Below are 16239 nucleotides of genomic sequence, written 5' to 3'. Positions count from 1 at the left end.
AGGAGTTTCTGTTTGTTCACTGGTAGATCCCACTGCCTAGAAATGTGCCTGGCACAGAATAGCTGCTTAATAGGTATTTGAATAAAGAAATGAGCTAATCCACAGTCAGTGCTCCAAAAACTTGTGATTTGGAGCAGAATGACCTGTTACCGAGCTTGGCACTGTAAAAATACAGCTGTTAGAAGGTAGAACTGGGAGGAAGAAAGGCGGTTGGACACTTTGGGAGCTGATCTCCTTCGTTTACAAAGTGAATAGTCAAGCAGTTCTGCTGTAACTGATGAAAGTAGAAGTAGGGGTGAAGTGCGCGTAGAACGTGAGCTCTGGGGGAACTGGGGGGAGGACAAAGCTCATCACTGCTTTGTGGCAGTGTCAGCGTTTAGACCCTGTGGACATGGTCATCCGGGGTCACAGCGTGTTTCTCGCAGTGGTTCTACCCTGCAGACTTCTCTTGTAAAGTGAAAAGCTGCGTTTTTTCCTCAGTTGCCTCCATAGCTTTACCCTCAGTTTACCCGACCTTTTCCTTGAAGGCTCCTCAAACCAGAGTCTGCACACTTTTTGTGAGGTATTATGGTCAGATTCCTGTGGAACACATCCAGCTCACATGCATCCTCGTGAATGCGTTTGACTTGGGTTAGTGGAGTTGAGCTCTGAGTGGCTGAGACCATTTTCTATAGAGTATGCTCATCATCGTGGTCAAGCAGGTAGCACCCAACATCTTTGTATAGCGCTGAGAGCAAACGGGGAACATAAGTCAGTATGATTGGTATTGCATTTTTAAATATATTTAAATGTTTTGGAGGCACTGTTAGTAAACCACATGGAATGGAGTAAACTGGTAGAGAAGACTAAGAATGTGTTCCTGACTATTTCAGGAGCAGGAGGGCCTAGAGCAGACCAGGAGGGAATGGGATCTAGAGCTCAAGGGGCTGCTAGAAGAGCTTTTAAGAGAAGGGTGTGTGACCTCTTCCTTTGATGCGTGGTGATAATGTAAAGAGGGCCAGGCAGATGGGGCTGCATTGCACAACCCAGGGGCTCTGTTCACATTGTCTGATATGCATGGAGGCCGAGCCAAGGCTGAGTGGAAGGTAGAGGTGGTCACAGCAGGTGACCTCTGAGGTTAGACACCACCTCATAATCATGGCTGTATCCCAGTGCCTGGCCCATCTTAGATGTTCTTTAAATGCTTATGCTCTCAGCTTTCGGAAAGCACTAGAAAATTTGGGAACATCCTGGATACTGGAGGAGATAGGTAATTTAGGGTGATCAGTTAAATCTGAACTTGTTGTCTGAGCGCAGTGGTTCTTAAACTTCAGTGTGTAGCAGAATTGGGGGGAGGGGCTTGTTAATACTCCCATCCAGTAGGTTTAGATGGGGCTCAAGAATTTGCATTTGTAATAAACTACCCAGTGATGCTGCTGGGACCACACTTTCACTACTGCTTATGGAGGAAAGGGAGCCTCAGAGAGGATTCCTAAAGAGATAGGACAACCGGGAAAAAGACCAAAGCTTGAGAGCGGTCGCCAGCCCAAGTTGTGGAGTTTTTCTGCAGCTCAGCTCAACAGCCTCACGAAAGGTAGATGAGTAGATTAAGATGATAGGATTTTTCAGACGGCCCAGAGAAAGAAAATTGGAGGGTTCTGACAAAAGATTAGTGGACAGTGATTTATCTTGGGGCTTACACTGATAGGGAAGGAAGTGCAGCGTCGTGGAGATTTGGAGAGTCAAAGTTTCGTAACTTTATTATTTGCAATCCAGTCTGGTGTTCCTGTTTCTTTAAAAACAGTGCTGGTCATAGCGCAGTGTATTGATTTCATGACCTGGTGGGTTACAACCCCTGGTTTGAAAATATTCCAGAGATGGGCTGGGTAGGAGTCCCCAGTGAGGGCACTGGGAGGATGTGGGAGGTGCTGTCAGCCAGCGTTTCATGGTGTGCTCATGGTGCTCATGGTGAGGTGGGTCACTGAAGTGGCGTGGAGATGATTATTGGTGGCAAGATCAGTGAGCTTTGAGGCTTGTGTACACGGACATTGAAGTCCCATGAGGTGATGTGAAGAGTTTGAGGTGAAAGTGAAAGCAGTGCTGGGAGTGGCTTGTGTCCCCGATGCATGACGCTGGTCCTGACGGCCCTCGTGCTGAGGAACTTGAGACACCGGTTGATAGACTGAAGCCTGCTCCTCCCCCCCTGTCGCAGCGAGCACATCGTGCCTCGCCTGTCCCAGAGAGGGCTGCTGCGAGCGGGTGTGGCTCTGCTACACGGAGGTATCTTTTCAGAAGAATAAGCATGAAAACTAGTTCAAGATTAATTTGAAAACTATTAAAATATTTTGTGTAAACAGTACCTGTTTTTCAGTAATCACAAAGTGTGAGAGATTCAGTCAACAGCTTTGAAAGGATATATTCTATAGTGAAAATACCGGGTGGAAAACTTACTGTGTCATATTATCATGGCAAGAAAATATGTCAATGCTATTTTACCTGGTAAAAGTTTAGAAGAAACTTCTAAAAAATAGTTTGTATGATTTTTAAAGTTAAGGTGGTTTTTAGTTTGGAGGAAGAGTTTTTGGAAGTTGATTGTGGGATATTGGGATATGTTCTTTTCAAACCTTTTATAGTACTATGTTATGTCATAAAATGATTGGGTTGTGTCTCTTTGTAAGTTGATAAACACACATCTGGTTATGTGCTGCTTTTCAGTTCCGTTCAGATCACTCCTGTGTTGTTTTCATATAACATTTCTCCAAAGAGTTGATCTGGAGCTGGAGAGTCTGCTCAAGTTGGACAAGGTTATGAGCCTTCTGAGATCATGATTGTTGGTGAGATATCCTCAGAAAATAGTGTTTGAGAATCTGAATTTGATTGGAACAGAGGACGAGGTGGTAAATGCATGATTCATAATGAGGGAATCGTTTCAAAGGTGGTAAGTAAACAGTTGACTGTAGATAAACAGTCCTTTTTGTAGCTGCAAGCAACTTGCATGCAGAACCTGACCCAAAGAGCCCACTTGCTGCTTTTAGAGGACCAGGACGTCCTTTAAAGCCAGAAATGACTAGGACCAGAACTGAGGACGTTATGAGCAGTGGGATTTATTTACCAAGATTAATTATCATTTAATGCTGACTAGTAAAGATTTCAACACTAGTTGTCTAATAATTCTACTTTTTAGTGGAAACAACAGAAAACCTCTGTGTCATGTCAGCAGCTGTAGCCTTCCTGTCCCTTCTTAAGAATTAATTTAATTCTTAAAAATTAATTTAAATAATTAATGATCTTCCCTTAGAGGAGAGACCCAAAGGACACCTAGCTTTTCTTCAGTCCCGCTTCTGCTAATGAATAATCCCTTTCTCCCGGGACCAGTGTGATTGAGAAATCCAGCTTGCTCCCTAAGGACTGGGGTTTTAAATTCCTGTGTCCCAGTTCACCGGTGAAGACAATAGTTTGCTGTCAACCTGCACTGTGATTTGCGTTGAACTATATTGTCTGCTTTTGCCAGAATGATTACTTGTGTTTTCAAATTAAATGTTACTTTAACCCGTCAGATAATTCATGCCCTTTATGATACGAATGAGGAACTCTTCTTCAGATATGTGCCAATAATTGTATTTTTAAAATGTGGTCCACTTGTTATCCATAACTCCGTTTTTGTACTTTATCTCACGCTGTCTTGTGAACGTGTCTGATGTTCTTTTCAGTTTGGTGCGGCTTCCTGAATGTCGTGTGGTCACTGCTGAGTCTTCTCTGCCTTCCCTCCTGCAGGGAAGGCTACTGAGACTTACCTGGGGCCAGTGCAGACCCCTGTCTGATCCCGTGTTTCTGCCACTTTCCTCCCTCTTGGGGGAGCTTATCACGTATATCATATTTAACCCTCTTCTTTCCTTTTTTCTTTCTAACTCCTTCCTTTTGCTTTGTAACTTTATAAAAAATTATCTTCTGCTTTCTTCCTTCCCTTCCTTCCATTTGCAAGCCAAAAAATCCCCCCTTATCCTACATAAGGGTATCAAAAGCCCACCAGTGTACCTGAAAGTACTCTTCAGAAGCCCTAAAGAAGTTTCTTTTCTTTCTTCCCAGTTAAACTTCTTTTGGGTCAAGCAATAGCATTCAATGTAAATAAGAGTTTTACTATTCATTTAAGTTTCTCAGTTTTGCTAACTTATAAAAGAGAAGTTTTTTTCTTGCTATTTTCATGACATACAATAGTTTTGCTATGTTTTGAGCTAAATGCTTCTTTATGAGCTAGCCTATACAATGTGGTTTCTTTTGAACACAGTCCGTTTGAAATACATGGAGTTCCTGGCCTGCCGCTGCACCCCTGTATCACAGGCAGGCCTGTGATTAGGTACCACTGAATGCTAGATCATTGTTTCCTAATGCCTGTTGAACTTGGATTGTGTTTCCTACTCACGTGTATGAAAGTGAGAGCTTCGGTAGTGTCTGGATGGATGAGAGTGTTCTTTGGAAGGCTGAGCTTTAATTTCTTTCGTTTGTTCAGAAACCCAAGTGCTACAGTATGTCAGACACTGTACTGATCTCGGTAGACTAGTTAATGAATGAAGGTAATTTCAGATAACTTCAAGGACTAAAAGAAAATAAAACAGGCTGGCTGTGATAGAGTGACTGTTAGGGAGCAGGCGCCACCTTCGATGGGGAGGTCTTAGCGAAGACTTCTCTGAAGAAGGGACCTTTGAGCTCAGACCAGAATAATGACAAAAGTGAGTCATGCATTCAAAGGTCTAGGGGGATGGCTAGAACAAAGGCACTAAGCCTGCCAGGAACTTGGCAGGTCCTTAGGGATGTGACTGGAGCCCTGGGTGTGGTAGCAGATGGGGTTAGGGAGATGGGCAGAGCACGGCCTGAGCAGGGCAGGCCTGGGATTCAGGGCCATGGTTACGAGTTGGGAATCTGTTCTAATTGCAATGAGGATTGTAAACAGGGAAGTAATATTTAATTTTTAAAAGCTCTTGTAGGCTGCTTTATAGAGAGTGATTTCAGTTTTTAATAATTCTAGAGACACTAAACTGTGTGTTGTGTTGAGTAAATAGGCCTGCTAACCTGGAGGTTTTCTAGTTGTCTCTCAGCAGCACCCTCTTTTAAGCCTGTTTGTTATTTTCTAAGTATATGGGGCCTGCCTCTGGTGCAACATTGTGTCGCCTCTGAACTGTGCCTCTTCATGGTTTGGAGGAAGGCAAGCACAGCTGAGACCCCAGGAGCAGAGACTTGTGCCTCCAAACCTCTCTCCTGGGCTCCCCCTGCAGCTCTCTGAGATGGAAGCTCAGCGAGACGCGGCAAGCATATGGAGCATGTGTTTCATAATGCTCTGAGCACGTGCGAGAGAAGGAAGGGTTTGGGGAGCAATTAGGGAGGCACCACTTCCTGTTTCCTGGTGATAAAATAATCTGGACTGTATCTTGCACTGTCTTCACAGGCTACCCTGTTCAAAATCCTCTAGTAGAAATTTTAGGTAACAAAGAAGGGTGAGAACTTAGGGCTTTAGTTCTTGATTTGTTAACATACAAGTCCAATTATTACTGGTGATTTTGTGAAATTCACACATTTCTTAATTGTCTTCTGTGCACCAGACAGTGCTAGGCCTTTGATGCTGAATGATTGAGACAGGATTTCTACCTTCAAGGGGTTTTTTAAAGAAAGGTTTTTGTTACATATTTTCAGATTACCCTTTTTAAAAGCTGTACTTGGTGACACTTCTAACAGCTATATGTGAAAGAGCCCAAAGAAACTAATCATGTTTTATTAATTTCCATATTAACGTTATTAGCCAGATTTCAAGGACACCAGAGGAAATTAGGTTAGCTTAGATCTTATTTAAGAGTTTGTTTACCTCATGGAATATGTGATGTGCTTGTCGGTTAGGAATATTTGTTAATGTCACAAGTGTCTAATCGTAATAGCTTGATTGCTTAAATTCCTCTCATATAAAGCAAATTAATGAAATTTATTTCCTTTTTTTGAAATTACCCAAATGCTAGTTAAAGGAATGTTTTCTGGTCCCAGTACCTTCAGTTTCTTCATCTGTTTGAGTGGGTTTTTTTGGTAAAATGGTAGAATTAAAATCTTTTACCTTAATATGCCAGTACATACTGAGCTCTTGCTCTCTTTTATAGGGAAATCCTCGTTGACGATTCAGTTTGTTGAAGGCCAATTTGTTGACTCCTACGATCCAACCATAGAAAACAGTAAGTATTGTTTTCAAGGATTTATAAACTGAGAAGCCTGCCTCTGCATACAAACAGCCATTGTGTATTCCTGGAGCTGTGATTGCAGGAAGTATTCGGTGAACCTATAGGTCTGCAACCAGGGTCCAAGAAAAGCTTCCAAATGCTTTACCCACTGTATACTGAGTGATTTTTTTATTCAGTGTCTGGATCCCGCCATCTAGAAGCTGTTATTCAGTTCCATAGGAATCAGTCCTACGAGGGAACCGCATATTCCAGACTCTGCTTTAGGAAAACAGAACAGAGAATACAGTCTTTTTTCTTCCTTCCTCTCAACAGTAGCCCTTTTTAGAGATTCCAAGCTTGAAAAGAAGGAGGATGAGAACACTTCACATCCTTTGTACCTTACTCTTGTAGAAGCACCACCCCCCCCCAACCCCTTCCAGTCCTAAAGACTTGAAAGAAGGCTGTGGGAAATGAGCTATTCTGGGATTGGAGAGAGCAGGTGCAGCATTAAAACAAAGTTGGCTCCAAAGCCTGTTGGCATTTCAGGCTGTGTGCAGAAAGAAGCACCGAAGAGCAAACCAGCCACAACCTTAACCTTGTCCAATTTTGATCCACAGTTTTGTCATCTTCCTGAAGGTTCCCAGGACCATAAGACAAGTCTTGATTCTAGGGATCACAGAAGAGAATCTGAAACACTTCCATCCAGGGAACGTGGTTTGTTGGAAGCTGGTCATGTTTCATACCATCTTAGAACCCTAGGTAGCCCTGGAGCCAGTCTCACATTCTTGACACCAGGACTTGCCTAGGATTTGTCACCAGGAACATACAGATTTAAACATGGCACTCATCAAAACCTGATTGGCATATTAGATATAAAGCTGACTTAACAGCCCGGTTAACAACTAGATTGATAAACTTCATCTGCCCAAAGTTTGCAAGAGAATCTTAAAGAGAGACTTGTAACAGGGGGGTTAACAGACTACTGCCCACAGGCAAAAAGACCCACTTCCTTTCTTACAGCCCACAAGCTAAGGATGGTTTTCTTTTTTTTAAGGAAGATTAGCCCTGAGCTAACATCTGCTGCCAATTCTCCTCTTTTTGCTGAGGAAGACTGGCCCTGAGCTAACATCCGTGCCCGTCTTCCTCTGCTTTATACGTGAGACGCCTGCCACAGCATGGCTTGACAGACAGTTGCATAGGTCCGCACCCAAGATCCAAACCGGCAAACCCCAGGCCACCGAAGTGGAACATGTGAACTTAACTGCTGCACCACTGGGCTGGCCCCCTAACAATGATTTTTAATTAATATTTGGAAAAAATATTAATTAAAAGGAAGATGACATGTGAAAGTTATATGAAATTCACATTTCAACATCCATAAATAAAGTTTAATCAGAACAAAAGCCATGTTCATTCATTTACATATTGTCTATGGCAGCTTTTTCTCTGCACTAGCAGAGTTATGGAATAGTTGCAACAGAGACCATAAGGCCCACACAGCCTAAAATATTTACTGTCTGGCCCTTTACAGGAAAAGTTTGTCTACCTCTGGCTTAAAATATTCATCTGTTCTTTGTGTCCCACTATGCTGGTGGCAGGGAAGGAAACTGGTTGGTTGCTAAACCAACTCTCGGAGAACCCATGTTTGAAATTAACCTCTGCTGGTATCTGGAAGGAAGAGTCCTGACGACATCCTGAGTTGACTTGTGAAGCTGTCACTTACAGAATAGTATGCCCATGTGAGGAGCAGATTAATTTGAATGCTAGGTGAACAAGTTTGGTTGTCTCACCAGTGGAATAAGAACATAAGGAAAGTGTGATCTTGGCCTTAATCTTTGGTATACATAGCAATTTCGAATTTTGTATCCTAAGAGATAAGGCTTGTTTGGGAATTTTATTAATGATAGAAGATAGTTTTCATTGTAAACCCTGCTCATAAAAGCAGTTTTTGTAAGTGTGTATCTTTGTGCCATTTAAAATTGAGTCATTGGGGCCAGCCCTATGGCCGAGTGGTTAAGTTTGCATGCTCCACATCGGCGGCCCAGGGTTTCCCTGGTTCGGATCCTGGGCACAGACATGGCACCGCTCGTCAGGCCACGTTGAGGCAGCGTCCCACATGCCACAACTAGAAGGACCCACAATTAAAATATATACAGCTATGTGCTGGGGGGATTTGGGGAGAAAAAGCAGGGGAAAAAAAAAAAAGATTGGCAACAGTTGTTAGCTCAGGTGCCAATCTTTAAAAAAAAAAATTTGAGTTGTAAGGAAAGCCATAGTGTTGTATATAAATACGTTTTCTCTATATATGAATATTGGATCAGGTGAAAGCCCAACTTTCTTAACTTGATGTTATCTGAGAAACAGAATGATATGACCCTACCTTAAAGGCTGTCAGCATCATCTTTAATCGTGCTTTTAATATTTTCCTATCTAATAGTGTTTAATAATAAAGATTTCTTTTTCATCTCAAAAATAATTTCAAAGTATTAAAGTCTCTAGGCAATAGCGGAAATGAATGTCAGATTATGTGAATCCTTTCATGAGGAGTATTTAGACACCAATTCTTTTTACCATGCTCTGACGGTCTACCACAAGGCCGAAACCCTTGCTCTACCCTTTCCCGCTTTTTAGTAGGAAAACATTGTTGAGTGATAGCAGGGAATTAGAGAGAAATGGAACCGATCATGAACTTGTGGCTAGCAACATAAATGATGGATGATTTGATGGCTTTGAAAAACACAGTACTCTGTAAATCAGGAAATAACCCAGTAGTTCTTTTTTAAGATTTTATTTTTTCCTTTTTCTCCCCAAAGCCCCCCGGTACATAGTTGTATATTCTTAGTTGTGGGTCCTTCTAGTTGTAGCATGTGGGATGCCGCCTCAGCGTGGTCTGATGAGCAGTGCCATGTCCACGCCCAGGATTCGAACCGAGGAAACACTGGGCCGCCTGCAGCGGAGTGCGCGAACTTAACCACTCGGCCACGGGGCCAGCCCCAGGAAATAACCCAGTAGTTCTTTTACACATTATAATATAGAACAGGTTGTTTATATGTAGCAGACATTCACTGGTGACACATCTCTGTGAAGTATCACTGCAAAAGCAAAAATTCTGCGACTGTGTCATGTTTTAAAATAGGGCTATATTGGGGCCGGCCCAGTGGCGCCGCTGTTAAGTGTGCGTGTTCCGCTTTGGCGGCCTGAGGTTTGCCGGTTCGGATCCCGGGTGCAGACGTGGCACCCCTTGGCAAGCCATGCTGTGGTAGGCATCCCACATATAAAGTAGAGGAAGATGGGCACAGATGTTAGCTCAGGGCCAGTCTTCCTCAGCAAAAAGAGGAGAATTGGCAGCAGATGTTAGCTCAGGGCTAATCTTCCCCCCAAAAAATAAAATGAAATAAAAAATATGAAAAATAGGGTTATGGAAGAATAAAACTATGTGTTTTCTAGTTTGGGGAAATATTTAGACCAAAAGTACTGCTTGTACGGATGTGCTTTCTTATCTGCTGTAGTGTTGATCTAGCTACTCAATACAAACTTGATCTGATGAAGTTTAACCAGTGGTAGTTTATAATTGAAAAGAAGAATAGCGGCAGTTTACACCTTCTGCCATCTCAGGTAGTACTGTGGACAAATTAGTAAAGCTCCTCGCAGAAAACTGGGACACTCTGATAGGAATTTTGCAGCATTATCCAGCGTGGCCTGGTGGGTGGACTTCTCCGTAGGGTATGGATTAGATGTTCTCAGTAACAGTTTAGTAACACAAATCTGACTTTGTGAATGCCAGATTTTGGAAATCTGTATTACTTTGCTTGTTAGTAGGTTGCACTAGTAACTAGTAGTCTGCTCAGAGTAATTTCAGGATTTTAGGTTGGAAATTAGGTTGATTTCTCCAGTGATTGTGAAAGAGAAGAAGAGGCTTCAAGGAAAGCGGTAGGAGAAGGCCAGGGTTCCGTCTCTACGTGAGCTTGTGAGCGCAGGGGAGCCACATTTGTTCCTTGTCTCTGGGACTCACAGACATAGCTCTTATTACACTTCTTTTTTCTAGTAACAAGAAGAGGCACTTTTCCCATGACAGGTGGAAGGTCTTCAGTTTCATATTACTGCTGTGTGTAGGAGGAGTTAGATCCATTTTATGGGCAAGGATATACGAAAACGTGTATTCCTATTTTCTTTCTTTTATATCTTATGTACAATTACATCTCCTGCCTTTTTACTCTAACATCACTGGCCAGCGCCTCGCCGGTCTCCTTGCCTTCATCGTCTTCATTTTCTGACCTGGCAGTGTAGGTGCCCTGGGCTTCGACCGCAGGCTCAGGCTTTCTCTGCACTTGCTCTCTAGTGATGTTCTCTCTTCAGGAATTTGCTTGTCTCCTGGTACCCCAGCCCCTGCTTCTCCCCTGAACTCTGGGCTTTTTTATTCAGCTGACTTTATTTCCCTTTTAGTATTTAATAGGCTCCCAGACGGCATACATCTAAACCCAGCTCTCAGTTCCCTTCCTCTCCGTCCCCAGTGCTCCTTTCATGTGGTGGTAAATGGCAACTCATGCATCTAGTTGCGCAAGTCAGAAATGATGGAGTCGTCCAGTTCTCCGTTCTTCACACCCTACTTCCAGTCAATCAGAAAATCTTTTTGGGTCTACCTTTGAAATACATCCAGAATTCCACCGTGTCTCACACCTCCATCTCTGCCCCTCTAGTCCAGGTCACCATCATCTTCTTCAGGTCATGATAGTCCAAATAGCCACTATATCGTGGGCTCCCACGAATGTCCCTTATCCGTTTTGGTCCATTTCTATTATTTATGGCCTAGCCAGAGTGATCTTTTTAGAATATGAATCAGATCAGGTTACTCCCCTGGTCAAAACCCTTTGTTTCCCATCACATGCAGAATAAAAATCTGAGTAATTTACCATGTCCTGTAAGACGTGTCTCCTCCCCAACCTGATTACCTACCCCCGTTCTCTCTCAGCCGCAGCTGCATTGACTTTCTTGCTTTTTCTCACTGAGCTTTTTCACTTAATGTTTACCCTCTGCCTCGATGCTTCTCCCAGAGAAGATACCTGACAGTGTGTGTGTGTCTGTCTGAATGCGTCTTCTTTCCGTTACCGGGCTGTAAGTTCACTGACGTCAGGGACTGCAGCAGTATCTTGAGCACCTGGAACAGTGCTAGGTGGTGATATTAGGCTCTCAAGAAATAGTTCTTGGATGAATGAATGACATTTTATCTCAATAATCTTTTCGTAATAATTACATTGTACTTCATAACCACAATTACTTAGTTCTAATTGAACCTTACTGGCATTATTGCTCACCAATGTTTCTTACATAATTTTCATCAAATCTAAAATGCACTTTTTGATCTTTCCTAAGGTGTCAGTGGCAGGTTTTCCCACAGGAACGTCCTGACTGCCCCCTGGCTGACGGTGATCAAAAAGCACAGTTGGTGCAAGATGCATCCCAAGTTCAGAGAGGTTACAATGTGAAAAAAAATACGATAGAATTTTTTCTTAGAATTGATAAAATAGGTTTTATTGGGTACTTGCTATCTTGAAATATTCTGATTCAGTTTTCATCTGGTTTAACTTTTCCTTAAAGTGATAATTTCCAGAAAGAGCACAAGAATGATAGAAAGTGTGGCAGATGGCCTGAGTGGTCTGGTCTAATTTGTATTCGCCTGACTCCAGCACCCCTGCTGGCATTAGGAGAGTGTGGTGCTGGTGTGATTCTCTTTGATGACTGCTTCTCTTTCACCCATCCTTTCTCTCCCTGTGGGGCTCAACATTCAGATAAGATCCCCTCTCTGTCCTCCTTGTCACTTAGAGTTTTCCCTCATCATTTCCTCTGTCTGTTTTTGCCTTCTCTTTGGGCAGTGGGACCAAGTGGGCACAAGTGGGTCTTCTCTCCACTGTGCAAGGGATGGGTTCTGCTGCCTGGCTGTCATCAAGTCGAATGGCTGGCCAGGTCTGAGGACTCATCGTGAATCGAGATGGCTGGGACCGAGTATGCAGAAGAAATCTGTTCTGTGTAGTTGTCAGGGTTCCAGGTGGTTACTTTTTAATATTCCATTACTATTAATAGTTCTTTCCTCTTTTGTCTATGTCTGTTTGAAGTCTTTTTCTTTAGAATTCTGAATTGACTTTTCCGGAAGTTATTTGAGTCTGGTTTTTTTGTTTCTTTTTTTCACAAATTTCTTGGATCCTTAAGCTAAGTGGGAATGATGGCTTCACACAGAACATCTGTTCCATTGCTGTTTTAGCCATCAATAAAATTGTTAATTTTTTTACATACTGAAAGTTCTTAGCACTTGAATTAATACTAGCTTTTTGTGCTCTGAAACTAGAATTCCTATAAATTAATGAAAATTTTTGTGCATTTTGGTTCATTCTAGACCTCAGGCTTTCTGTATTATATTTCACTTCGCACAAGAGAAAGAACTATCAGCAGATGAAACATTCAGATTACTTTTATAGGATATGAATTGGTGCCTAATTTCACTTTCTTTGAAAAAGATTCAGGGTTTACCCAACCTTGATTTTAGTCAGCCAGCCAGTGTTTCTTAGTTAAATTGTGGAAGTAGGGAAGAATCTGTAAACTAGAGATTTCTTCTTTTTTGTTTGGTGGGACCTTTTTATGAGATTATTAGGGACTCTGCTTAATTGGTTGTCATCGTTCAAGCTTTAAGTGATCTAAGGTTAATTTTTTTAGCTAACTGGTATTTAATTCCCTTTTTCTCTGTAGCTTTCACAAAATTGATCACAGTGAATGGACAAGAATATCATCTTCAACTTGTAGACACAGCTGGGCAAGTAAGTATCTCCTGTATCAGAATCTCGTACAGCGTCTCTGACAGTCCTGGCCCTGGCGTTGATGCTTTTACACACAACAGCAACGCCAGGAAAACCCCTTGTGATTTGTGTAGGATGGAATATTAATAGGCTGTTTGCTTTGTCCTTGTAAGACTTTCATGGCAGTTTTTCAAATAATTAACTTGTTTTCTGCTTTAGAGTTGTTTTAAGTATATTCATAATGTTGTGTTGGGGCCAGCCCCATGGCCGAGTGGTTAAGTTCACGTGCTCGGCTTCGGTGACCCAGGGTTTCGCCGGTTCAAATCCTGGGTGCAAACATGGCACCACTCATCAGGCCATGCTGAGGGGGCGTCCCTCATGCCACAACTAGAAGCACCTACAGCTAAAATACACAACTGTGTACCGCCGGGCTTTGGGGAGAAAAAGGAAAAATTAAAAATCTTTAAAAAAAAAATTGTGAAAGTTTATGTTTATGACAGGGATAGTGGTTTCCTATTTTCTAAACTTAATTCTGTACAGGGAATCATATTAGTGCTCTTCCTCTATTTGTAATATGTATTCTCCTACATTAAGAGCAAAAGTAAATCTTTTCTAGGGAAAAGGCAGGAGAAAGATTTAGGGCAGAAATGACCTTGTTTATACATGGTTATATGATTGCTAGAGTAAGAAGTGTCAATTTGATTTGCTAGACAGTCAGTAATTGCCAGAGCTTAAGTAACCCCCAAAAAAGATATTCACAGGTTATTGTAGCAGCGATGTGGGTAATGGGTCGCTAGGGGAATTGACTGTAATCAAAGGATGAAAGAAATTGAGAGAACTTGAAGGGAACAAAGAAAATCCTTTGACAGCTTAACTTCCCTGTCACCATGGCAGCCAGCCCAGCTTTTACTAGGAACCATTCTGTTAGGCTGCATCTATTGCAGTTTATTGGAGGATGGGGAGTGCAAAGAAGCTGGAACGTCTAACTCCTCACCTTGCGTCTTATGCTCAACAAAGGATCAGACTAAGAGGAGGGCGAATGTAGTATAATCTGGTCTGCCACGTTAAATGGAGGCTTTTTTCCTGGAACCTGGGGAGATTGGGATAGACCGGAATGATGTGGCCTGTCTCATGGGTTTGGAATGAGCTCCCTCTGCTTTATGTTTTGAAGTGAGCGTGGAGGGAAAGTGTAACCCTATAGTGAAGCAAGAATGTAGCTGTGTTAAGTTGTTTCAGCACTGGAGAAACCCTGGAGTTTCTATTCTGGAAGCTTCAAATAAAATAAATCAAATGTGTATGTCACAGAGATGGAACATAACTCTCACTGACCATATACACTCCCACCTGGTGGTGGATATAATAAGCCTTCGTCATCAGGCCTCATGATGGTTTTCTTAGAGCAGAGTCCTCCTAGGCTTTTATTCTACAGGGAACCTGTCCATTGTGTAATGGGAGTTTGCAGCTTATTGGAACAAGGAGAGCAGTAGAAGTCTCCGTGAGAGAGTGATGGCATAGAGGACCTAGCTTCTCTGAGAAATTAGTGTAGAGGAGCCTCTGGGATGGGACCTTGCGTTGGATTCTTAGGGTTTGTATTCTTCTTTTATAGTTATGGCGACTATGTAATTTATTACCTAAAATAAGACATTTTTAAGAGTGGAGGGGGCACTCAGTATATTGATTCACTGAGACAGCAGGTATAAACTGAGAGTGTTCTAGGCAGAGAAATATGACCACACACCATTTATGGTGGGACTGTGACGTTACAGATATTTCAGTTTGCCCTTATATCTCTGTTTTGAATTTTCATGAAGCTCATGGAAAGTGCGGGTAAGGATGTAAATTGGTAAATCACTTCCATGTAATGTTACTCTAGAAATACATTTAAAGTGGACCAGAAGGAGAACCAAGATGTCATAGTTGGAGTATGGCCTCTGCAGTCCTGCTGCCTGTGTTTGAATCCTGGCTCTTCTTACTAACCAAGTGACCTTGAGAAAGTCGTGAACCATTCTGTGCCTCAGATCTTCATCTGTAAACTGGCGATAATTGTGGTACCTACCTTCACAGGATTGTTGTATGCTTTAGAGTCGATTTATGAGCTTACAGAAGATTTGATCCTTATTTGTAGCTCTTTGATGCTGCTGAGGCTAGAGCGGTGCCTAGAGGCCACACTCACTCGATGTTGACAGTGTGAGTGGGTGTCGTGCAGGTGTCTTAATACTTGGAGGAGAGCTGTCCTTGAAAACGTTTCTCTGGAGAGAAAATTTCTTTATGTTGACTCTCCTTATCAAAATAAAAGATATATTCCTCTGAGGTTATGTTTTACTCTAAAACATAAAGGCACACTTGGGCATCTCACGTCTTTAAATGTTTTAATGATAGAGTGATACAAAGAATGACCCCAAAAGGATCAGAGATCTCAGGGAGTGAGCTTACGGTGTGAGGGATGGCAGGAGCAAGGTCAGTTACCAGCTCTGCTTGTCTTGCTCCTTTGGGTTCTGTTACTGCCAAATAAGAATATTTAGAGAATTTTTGCACAAAGTATATCCAAATTTAGCTACTTTGAATAAGTTGTTTTCATTGCAGCTAATAGTTGTTAAAAGCTACATCCAGAGCTGAGAGATCATAAAATAAAAAGTTATGCTAGTATTTGCCATCCATGATGGTGTGACAACAGGCCTTTCCTCCTGCTGTGGTCCTACCCTCACTCTGTAGAAACTGGATGAGACGGCACTTAGCATTTACTGCTCCAAGAGCGGTTTTTAAATTGAATTCATGTGGGCTGGGTGTGGGGTTAAGACTGCTAGTACTAGGGGAAGGTGATTAAAGGACAGATTCTTTGAAAGCTGTATATAGTAAATTTGTTCACTAACTTACACATTTTGGGAGTAAAATTGCACATAAGAACTTGCTGTATAGCAATATATGATAGCAAGTACTGTTTGTTTAGGAGCTTATATTATAGCTGATTTAAGTGCCCAGCTAGAGATGATGGTGAGCATAGTTAAATACAAGTTGATTATTTTTAGTTTGAATGAAATATTATATTTGGGCCTAATTTAAGTAGAGTCAGTGATGGTCAATTTTATAATGTCAAATTTCCCTTTAAAAAAAACAAGTATTACTTAAGCTTATTTTTAGAAAACAGTACTAAGTGCACTTGTTACAGAAGTAAACTAGCACAAAAGGTAAGTAGTGAACTGTAAGTCTTCTCCACGCTGGCTGCCCCAGGTCCCCCCCGACAGCAGCCCTTGTTGCTGAGCTCTAGGATGCGGTTCCAAGAT

The 16239-nt window shown here is 42.1% G+C and overlaps 1 protein-coding gene across 3 annotated transcripts in view; it reads left to right on the top strand.

Annotated features, from left to right (window-relative positions):
- Positions 1 to 16239, top strand: part of RHEB (Ras homolog, mTORC1 binding) — a 49586-nt gene that overhangs the window by 23106 nt on the left and 10241 nt on the right. For all 3 annotated transcript variants that reach the window (XM_023640024.2, XM_070265261.1, XM_070265260.1), the window contains 2 exons: positions 6117 to 6188; positions 12912 to 12979. In XM_023640024.2, the coding sequence (XP_023495792.1) occupies positions 6117 to 6188; positions 12912 to 12979 (140 nt within the window). The remainder of the gene's footprint in view (positions 1 to 6116; positions 6189 to 12911; positions 12980 to 16239) is intronic.

This window comes from Equus caballus, chromosome 4 (assembly GCF_041296265.1).
Source record: "Equus caballus isolate H_3958 breed thoroughbred chromosome 4, TB-T2T, whole genome shotgun sequence".
Classification (NCBI taxonomy): Eukaryota; Metazoa; Chordata; class Mammalia; order Perissodactyla; family Equidae; genus Equus; species Equus caballus.
This window is presented reverse-complemented; position numbering and strand designations above follow the sequence as displayed.